Raw genomic sequence first — 9,556 nt, 5'->3', positions numbered from 1 at the left:
GTGTGTGTGTGTGTGTGTGTGTGTGTGGTGTGTGTGTGTGTGTGTGTGTGTGTGTGCTGGCAGTGCATTTCCCCACTGTATTACTCATGGAACCCTGTATTTCTGGAGCATGCTATGGGACTAGGTGAGTTTTAACGGAAGTGTGGCAGGAAGAGATGTGAAGGCTTCTTGAGTTCTGTCCCCACTTTGTCTCCATCCACTATAAGACATGAGCTCTGTCCTTCATCTCCCCGCCCTAGAGAAAAAATCACCCAGTCCCTCCCTCTGAAAAGCAGAACTCAAAGTCTTAGCTGGGCTTTGGGTCACCCTGACCCCGTATCCCACTGACATGCCCTCCCCTCCCCCTCCCCTCTCTCTGCCTCCGGTGTGTCTAGGATAGCCATCTTTCTGGAGGCCGTGTACAAGCAGACCAACGTGGCCCCCCAGCACCAGGAGTACCTCTTTGAGGGTCACCTCTGTGTCCTCGAGCCCAGCCTCTCAGCACAGCACATCGCCCACACGACAGCAAGCAGCCCCCTGACCCTGTTCAGCATGGTCAGCGAGACCCCCAAGGGGCTGGCCTTCAGGGACCGTGAGTAGGGCCACCCAGGCTGAATCTTTTCTCCTCCTCACATTCTCCTCCAAGGGGCAGGGGCTTATAATCCAGGATACTGATTCATTTTCTTGTGGGTGTTTCTTTGGGTCCCCGGGGTGTAGAAGGCAGATCTGGGTTCTAATCCTGCATACGCCTCTGAAATGCCATGTGACTCGGGCTGGTGGCCTGCCCGACCTGCTTCACAGCGTCCAAAGATCTGGGAAAGAAACTCCAATGGAAACAGGGAGATGTGGGTTTAATGTAGTCTCCACAGTCTGTGGTTGGTGGGGAAGCCTCCAATAGTTTGGTTTGGAGGAAGCAGGAGCCTAAGCTGCTGGAGAGAAGAGAAGGTGGTCAGGGGTCCAGAGCTTTGTCCTCCAAGTTCTAGCAAAAATATCACTCCTTCTCATTTGAATGATGCAAATTTCATCCTCCTCTTCAGGGTCTCCAAGGCTGGGAGGGGAATTGGCCTTGAAACCCCGGAGTGTGAGGGGTGCTTTGAGCCTATTTTCTGCTGTTGAGTTGGGGCCTTGGGCAGGAGGCTGTAGTTCTCCAGAGTGGACACAAGGGGGCAGTGAGGGACTGCAATTGTAAAGAAGCACATTGAGTGCATTTAAGGCTTAGAAGGTCGGGACTCTAGGTGAGTTGGGAAGCTTGATGTGGCAGATAGGTGGCGAGGGCTGAGTGTGAGCTGGAAATAAGGAATGATGAGCTCAGACCTCATCCAGGGCCGGACAGGCAGCCCCCTCAGACCAGGTCTTTATCTGCAGCTGCTCTGGACATCCCCAAGTTTGTCCCCAAAGTGGACCTGCAGGCAGATTACAACACGGCCAAGGTGAGGGGTGGCCCCCAGGTGGCAGGGAGGGGGTAGTTCATGCATGGGTTCGGGGTGCGGGACCTGACCCTGCCCACCGCTGTGTTTCAGGGTGTGTTGGGTGCCGGCTTCCAGGCCCTGAGGCTGGCACAGGCCTTGCTGGCAGGACAGGAGCTGATGCTTCGGGGGCTGCACTGGTTCGTGTGAGTACCCCCAGGGGCTGGGTGGGGAGGGCAAGGAGGGTGGGCAGGGTAGGACAGGCAACCCAGACCCCTTCCGACACCGCCCTGGGGCTGTGCCCATGGGCACGCTGCCCTCAGTCCCCTGGGAGAAGGCAGCTCTGACTCAGGCTCCCTTCGGCAGGGAGATACTCCAGGCCACGTGCAGGCGGACGCTGGAGGTCACGAGGATGGCCCTCCTCTTCCTCAGCAGCAGCCTCGGCACTGAGAGGTGGGTGTTCCGTCCAGGGTGGGGGCCGCAGCTGGCATGAGCCCCGCTCAGACCCATCAGCCCTTCTCTCTGTCTGTTCCTCACCCCAATCTTTCCGACAATGCCCCTCGCCCCCTCCCACCCAGAGCTCCCGACTTCCCTGCCATGCTAGAACGGAGAGGGCGCTCCAGCCCCATCGCCCCCCACCCACCAGCCAGACCCTCACCTCAGGGGGCCGGGCCTGTGAGGCCACTGCCCTACCAGGTACCGAGACAGCCTCCCTGCCCCAGGAAGGGGCCTCTGTCCTACCGGTCCCCCCTCTGAGGATTTAAACTGCTCGCCTGCACCAGGCCCTGGAGCAGGGCTCTGGGAGAAGCACTCACTCTCACACACGGTCCCCTGGACTTGACAGGACGGAGACCTAGGCGGTCTCATCCTCCACATCCCTCCTCCTGCTTCCTCTGGGCCCGAAACTGTCCCCGCCTCCTGGGAGTCCCTGCCCCAGTCCTTGGAAATCCACACCCTCTGCTCCTCTGACTTGGGCTCATTACGCGTGACGGGATACAGAAAGGGAGAGACTGGGGAGGAGGACATCAAGCTGGAGGGTCTGGAGATGAGAAGCTGGAAGACTCCACTGGCCAGCGCGCTGCTGAGAAGGCGGCAGGGGCTACGGCACAGGTGAGAGGTGGGAGCCCTGTGGCCCAGGGAAGCTGACGGTGGCTGGAGCCTCTCCCGGTGACAGGCGGTGGCAGAAGGGCAGAGACCGTGCCAAACACGTCCGGTGTCCTACCCGGCACGTCCCGCAGCCCTTGTCCTCAGGAAGGTCCTGGGGGTTTCCCAGGAGCAGGGTGACTCACTGCAGACTCGTGGGATAGACAGGGTGGTGGCCAGGCAGGGAGGAGGAAGAGGAGTGTCTCCAGATGAGTCCCCGGCATGGCTGAGCTACCTTCAGATGGGGACAGAGAAGAGGGGCTGCAGAGGGCAGGACCAGCCAGCAGCGCTGTGGTGGAGTCCCCCTGAGAAGACGTCTGCCCAGGCACAGAGCGGGCTGCCAGGGCTGGATGCGGCCCCAGGCCTGCAGACGGCCCTGGAGCACAGCCCTTTCCCAGCGTGTGCGCGTGGCAGGACGGTTGGGTAAAGGGAGACGAGAGATGGGCAGAGCAGCCAGGAAGGCCCGGACGAAGGGAGGCTGTCAAGGCCAGAATGTGAGCAAATACCTGGGGTGGGAAGGCCCTATGCAGAGACAAGACTGGAGGGGTGGGGAGGTGCTGCTGAGGTTTGCTGGAGCCACAGTCATAGTGGAGAACGTCCCGGAGTGGAACTGGAGAGGGACGGGGGGAAGGGGAGAGTGCAGGCAGGTCCTAGGGTCCACACGAGAGGTTGGACCTCGCTAAAATGACCAACAAGGATCTATTCTAGGTCCTTGAGTGAGAAAGAAATGTATAGAGAGAGCATTTGGTTGTTTGCCCACCTTCCCTGGGCTGACAAGTGTGGAGAGCGACAGGCTAGCCCCAGGGCTGGAGTCCTGGGGTCTGCTGACCGCTGTTTCTCCCCCGTTCTGGCTCCAAGGCCTCCTCCGAGGCGTGGTGGGTGTGGAGAGCTCAGGGTCAGGCAAGTGCCTGCTTTGAGGCCTGTTTCATTCTCCCACGAGGAAGAGCGCTGGGCCGAGAGTCAGAAGGCCCGGCCCAAGCTCTTCATGAACTCACTGTTAGCCTCAGACCATTGTCGCCTTTCCTACCTGGGCCTCTATTTCTTCATTTTCAAAATGAGGGGATTGGATGACCTCGGAGGCCTCCCAGCTCCCATGCGTCGCAATCTCATTCTTTTCTGAACATGCTCAGACCTGTCGGTTCCGTCTAAGGTCCGAAGCCACTAGCTCCTCCCACAGCGGAACCTGAAATATTTTAATGAGCTGAATTTCATGTTGGGAGGAGCCCAAGCACATGGCACGAAGTGGCCGTCATCGCCAGCCTCCCCCACAGGGCGCTCCTCCTTCTGTGGGTTCTCCAAGACATGCTCCCTTGGCAGTGTCCTCGCCTTTGTCCCGAAGCTCCTCGGCCCTCCTCAGCAGCCGCTGCCATCCAGAGGCGCCGTTCGGGCAGCCAGGACTGGCTCAGGGAATCCCCGTGCTTCCCCACCCTTACCCCCCAACAAGCGTGTGTTTGTATGAATGTGTTCTCTAGTCATGTCGGTTATCTCTGAGGTCTCCTTTGATCCCACGAACACCTTTTATGGTAGCAGGAAGGAGGTTTATCTCCCCATTATACAGATGAAGAGCCCCAGGCTTGGAAAGCTGAAGTGATTACCAAGATCATGCAGATGGCAGGTGTGGCAGCCAGGACTAGGACCCTGACCTGCCCCTCCGGACTCACGGTCCAGTTGGGTTGGGTCAGCCTCATCCTCTTCTGCCAGCAAGCATCCCATGCCCTAAAATCCATCCGAGCGTTCGATAATTTGTTTGACACTCACGTGTGGAGTGCCTGCTGTGTGCCGAGCACTTTCTTGGGCACTGGAGATATAGTGGTGAGCGGAGTAGGCGGTATCCCTGCCTTCACGGAGCCTCCACCTCCTTCCTAATTCTCTCCCCGCCCCGTCAATCCCACGCCAAAACACACAGGATTCTTCTTCCCCAATTGTCATGGTTATAAAATCAGTATGTGCTAATTATACTAAGCTGGAAAATACAGATAAGCAAAAATGAGATTAAAATACCATATCCTACCACCCAGAGATAGACCGTCACTCCTTAGTCGTATATATCCTTCTCGATAGTTTTCTATTATTTCTGTATGTTAACCTACATGTCATTTTCTTGTACTTGCTGTTTTATAACCTGCTTTTCTCAGCTTATGATCTCTGCCCCGTCTGTGTCAAAACATTCCATCTCATCTATAGTACCCATCCATACTCAAATTTGGTAATTCCCCAAGTGTTCTTTTCTGGCTGTTTTCATCCCAACCAGGATCCAATCCAAGACACACTTGGTGTCTGGTTGTCATGTTCCTCACGTCGATTTTACTCCTTCCCTTGAGGTTCAGCAACGTGCCTGGGGTGCCTGAGATCCAGGAACTGAAGAGGGCCGCAGAGCTGAGGTCCAAGCTGCGTACCGTGAGTGAGGCTGGGGTTGGTGAGGGGCTGTCAGGCGCAGAGCGGGGTGCGGGGAGGCTTCCCATCGGAGCCTCCAGCTGAAGCCCCCATGGGGGTCTGCCTTTGTGTCCCCCAGTTGGCTGAGGTCCTCTCCAGATGTTCCCATAATATCACAGAGACCAAGACGACCCTGAGCAAGCTGAGCTCTGAGCTGATGAAGAACCGGGATCAGGTACATGAGGACAGAAGGTCTGTGGGGTTTTCTTCTTGGTGGGGGGGGTTTGGGGGTTGCACAGAGCACAAAAGACCTCTTTAGGAGTCAGCCTGCCTTCTCCCTTATCTTGGCAAGGATGCTGGGGCCTGGGGCTAGGGGTAGGGGATCCAGGAAGGTACAAGACCCTCCCATGAGACTGGCCAGAAAGAGAAAAGGATCTGGGGTCCCACCTCCACCTGGGAGTTAGAGAGTGAATTACAAATATTAGCAGGTGCAATAGTTCTAAGTAAAAGAACAACTGAGTTCCCTACCTCTTCTGAACCCTTGCTCTGCGTCAGACGCTCGAATAGGTCCTCCTACTTCTATCATTTAATCCTCAAAACAATAACGATACTACTACTCTTATGCTCCTTTTATAGGTGAGGAAGCTCACTCAGGGAGCTTAGTTTGCCCCGAGACACCAGGTAATAAATGACAAATGACAGACGTAAGGCTCCGGGTCAGGTCTGCCTACCTCCAAAGCCTATGTGCTTGGCCCGCGCCAGGGATTTTCGAGCTCTGAATCCACAGTCTCCCTTTAAACAGACAGAAAAATCCCCAGCAGCCCTGCCCTCACAGCCCGGTGTGTGGAGCCCCCACCTCCCGCTCTGCTCTGACCTGGAAGTGGTCCTGCTCCTCGAACAGCCACCCCCCTGCCCCCCGCAGTCAGCGCCCTCGCAGATCCGCACGCCCGGTCCTCAGTTCTGAATTCAGAAAGCTCTGAAAACCACAGGGTGTTTCTTCGCTCTTTGGGCTGTAAAACCTGACCTAAACTGACACGAAGCTCTTCCTAGTCTTTATTTATCTCACTTAGGGTGAATATTCTTACGGCTCTCTGAAGACTGAGGGTATGTGATGAGGGAGTACTGCCCCAGACCATGCCCTCCGGGGGAATTCCACAGTATAGTGTATGTATACTGGACCACCTTTCTCAAATCAGAAGATAGTTCTGAATTTGGAACACATCTGGCTCAAGCCCTTTGGATAAAGACTGGACCTGGGCTCTTGTCCACCCCCGGTGCCAGGAGGGCAGGGGTCTGGGGTCCGCAGAGTCCTGGGAAAACGCTTGGGCTCTGCCCCGGGTCCAGCTTCAGAAATAGCTGGTCCTGGGAGGAGCTGCAGGGAGGAAGTGGAGCTAAATAGGCCCGAGGATGAGGGCTAACCCCCCACCCACAAACACCCCCAACATCTCAAACAAAGTGTATCCTGAAAAGGGGAAGGAAGAAACAATAATGACCTTAAACCCCAGGCCAAGAGGGTAGAGAGGTCATGTCCCGAATTCCCCTGCCTGCAGGCAGGACCAAAGACCTTGATTGATTCTTGTTTTAAACAAGGGTTGTTGATTCATGATTTAAGTCCCTTCTGTGTACCGGGCATTGGGTATTCTCAGAAAGCATGACTTCGGCCCTTGCCAGGTGACAGAAGAGAAGTTTCTATTGTGCTCCCACACGCAGCTGCCACTCCCAGGCTCTCCTGTTTCAGGGTCCAAGGCTCCTTCCCGGAGCCTGTTCTCAAGCCCTGTTGTGTAGCAAAGGCCACTTTTCTGTCGCCTGTCCTGCTTGGCTTCTTCCTGTGTGTGTGTGTGTGTGTGTGTGTGTGTGTGTGTGTGTGTGTGTGTGTAAGAGAGAAAGAATAAACACAGGAATGAGAGGTGACTGGCTGGCTAACCCGAGGGTACCTCAAACAAGTTTAGAAACAGAAAAGTCACCCCCACTGCCAGATTGGCCCCAAAACTATGGCAATGAGGCTCCTATTGCAGGGAGACAGCTTCCCTCGTCCTACCGCCATCCCCCACCCCTCACCCTTTACCTGTGCTGTTTGATTCTTCCATCACCTGGTCCCTGTCTCATGCCCACAGCATCCAGCAGATTCAGTGCTGTTTGGACAAGATGTATCTCATTTACAAACAGTTCAAGAAATCCAGGATGAGGCCAGGTGAGCCGCAGGGAGAGCAAAACACTCATGCTCTCCCCTCCCTCCCTCCTTCCTTCCCTTGGGTTAGCTGGCTGTCTCTAACCCTCCATCCAGTGGCGTTGCTGGAGGCCCACTATGCGGGTGGCGCTCCGTGGTGCCCGGGTGCCTCTGGTCTAGGGCAAGGTCGCTGCCTGCAGGCTGCCTGCACACCAGTGAGGGACATGAAGCCTTTCCACCTTTGCCTGTTGCCACATAGGGGCTCAGCTGAGGCCTGGATGCTATAGACGTGGTGGCCTTGAAAGAGACCCCTCACCTTTGCAGGGCACTCTACAGTTTAAGGAGTGTTTCCCTATCCGTTGTGACTTTGGCTCACTGAAGTGTTAGTCAGGCTTTCCAGAAAAGGGAGGATCGGGAGAAATACCAGTTAGAGTCATTAGTCCAGGCACTTGGCCTGCATTATCTACCGAGCCTCACCAAGACCCTCTGGGCAGGAGCAGCTCATTTACAGGTCCAGGGATGGGAAGCTTCTCACCCATCATGGGGTAGGGGAGGGTCGAACCCAGGGCTGGGGCTGACGGCAGCGGGGGTTGTGGGGGGAGCCTGGGGAGGCTCCAGGTGACTCTCGGGGTTGGGGAGCTAACACTCCAGGAACCGACCGACACTCTCGCCCACCCATGCCCCCAGCATTTCCTAATGTGCAGGAAATCAATACTTGAGGGCTTGCGCCTGACTGCAAATTCTCTTCTGTCCCTAGGATTATCTAAAAAGCACTGTCCCGTAGGAATGCAATGCCAGGCACGTTTGTAATTTTAAGTTTACTAGTAGCCAAAATTTAAAAAGTAGAAAGAAACAGGTGAAATTTATTTTAATAACATATTTTATACAACGCAATATTTTCAAGTTGTCATTTCAGCATGTAATCAATAGAAACAATTATTAAAGAGATATTTTACATTCTCTTTTGTGCTAAGTCTTCACAATCCCGTGTGTATTTTACACTCACTGGCCATCTCTATTTGGAAGCTAATTTTTTAACAAAATGAAATGTACTCTTACCAAAATAATAAAGCTGTGTTTGATGGGGAAAAAACATTGTACACTGCTTCAGTTTTTAAATTTAATCGAATTCATTACATTAAAATTAAAAATTCAGGTGCTCAGTCACATTAGCCATACTGGCCACATTTCAAGTTCTCAGCAGCCACCTGGCCACCACATTGGACATGCAGATTCTAGAAGATGGGAGCCTCAGTCCCGCCTCTGGATCTGACCTTGGAGGGGGAGCTGCACAGGAGACAGGAGAACTGAGACTCCCATGTTCCCTGCAACCAGGGGGACCTTGGGCTCAAGAAGCCTGGCCTGACACCCAGTTGGCCACCTTTGCTGTGATTTTAGGAGACCTTCAGAGGCTTTTCTGCCTCCGTCACTGGAATTCCGTCATCCTATGACCACGACACTTCTGAGCACCTCCCATGTACTGGGCACCGTCCTATGGGCTTTGCGTGTTCTTAATTTATTTAATGCTCTAGACACTGTTACCCTCCCTGTTTTATAGATGAGGAAACTGAGACACAGGAAGGTTAAGTAACCCAAGCAACCTAGGTCCAGGTGCTTTTAACCACCCCATTTTACAACCTCAAAAACAGTTTGATTTGTATTGGCTTGCAAGAGTCCTTTATTAAAGTTAAAAATGAACCGGGAAGAATAACACTTAACCGTCAACACTTGAGGTGTGGCAAGATGCCATTCTGGAAAATGCCCCATCGTTTTCAGGGCCCTTTCTCCCTTTACCCTCACACCCATCCTGTGTGTTACATGTGATGGATGAGGCAAAAATCACTTGCCTGTAGCCGCCCGCTAAGAGGAGGCAGAGCTGGGCCTCGTCCCAGATCAGTCGCTTGGGCTTCATAAGTCAACTGGCTGAGTGCAGGGCCCAGGACCAAGAGGCCAGGGAGGTGCTTCTGCTATTAGGGGAGTGGTGGGGGCAGGCAGAGGTGGCTCTCCTCATCACTTCATCTTGGCCTTCAGAGGCCATTCCCCTGAGGCCCAGGAGGGGGCAGCATCTCCCTATCCCAGAGAGCATCAGGAAGCTGCCAAGGCAGTGAAAACTTCAGCCCTACTGGCAAAAGTTCTCCTTCTGGCAAAAGTGGCTGGGCTGAGAAGCGGAGGTCGAGGGTGGGGGCCTGGCTTATCCAGCCCATTGCTGCAGAGCCCAGGTGGCTCTGCCTGCAGCCTGAATATTCAGGGATGGGGTCAATAGGCTGTAGGCATCAGCCGCGCTGGGAAGGGGATTGGATGAGGGGGTCAGGGCTGACCAGACATCCTTCAAGGCCCATCTCATCCACCACTGTCCACCTGAAGTGTTCCCCGAGCACCCATCCCTCCACTCCCTGCACTGCGGGCTTGCCTGGCCCAGCTGGGCCCCTACCTGGTCATAATGCAGTGTCTTGGGTGCTTGTTTCCCTCCGTTTGTCCTTCCTGGATC

General features: G+C 54.8%; 1 protein-coding gene across 6 annotated transcripts in view; it reads left to right on the top strand.

Moving 5' to 3' along the window:
• The window catches only part of IKBKE (inhibitor of nuclear factor kappa B kinase subunit epsilon), a 15,855-nt gene extending 7,704 nt beyond the window's left edge, over window positions 1–8,151 (top strand). For 3 of the 6 annotated variants that reach the window (XM_028488521.1, XM_028488520.1, XM_028488518.1), the window contains 7 exons: window positions 375–571; window positions 1,345–1,409; window positions 1,500–1,591; window positions 1,752–1,838; window positions 4,850–4,925; window positions 5,041–5,153; window positions 7,016–8,151. In XM_028488521.1, coding sequence (XP_028344322.1) covers window positions 375–571; window positions 1,345–1,409; window positions 1,500–1,591; window positions 1,752–1,838; window positions 4,850–4,925; window positions 5,041–5,153; window positions 7,016–7,355 — 970 coding nt within the window. In that variant the 3' untranslated portion in view covers window positions 7,356–8,151. The remainder of the gene's footprint in view (window positions 1–374; window positions 572–1,344; window positions 1,410–1,499; window positions 1,592–1,751; window positions 1,839–4,849; window positions 4,926–5,040; window positions 5,154–7,015) is intronic. The other 3 variants (XM_028488523.1, XM_028488522.1, XM_028488519.1) reach the window with 3 other exon arrangements.
• Window positions 8,152–9,556: the final 1,405 nt, after the last annotated feature.

This window comes from Physeter macrocephalus, chromosome 4 (assembly GCF_002837175.3).
Source record: "Physeter macrocephalus isolate SW-GA chromosome 4, ASM283717v5, whole genome shotgun sequence".
NCBI classification, from domain to species: Eukaryota; Metazoa; Chordata; class Mammalia; order Artiodactyla; family Physeteridae; genus Physeter; species Physeter macrocephalus.
Note: the sequence above shows the minus strand (reverse complement) of the source record. Positions and strands in the feature narration are given on the sequence as shown.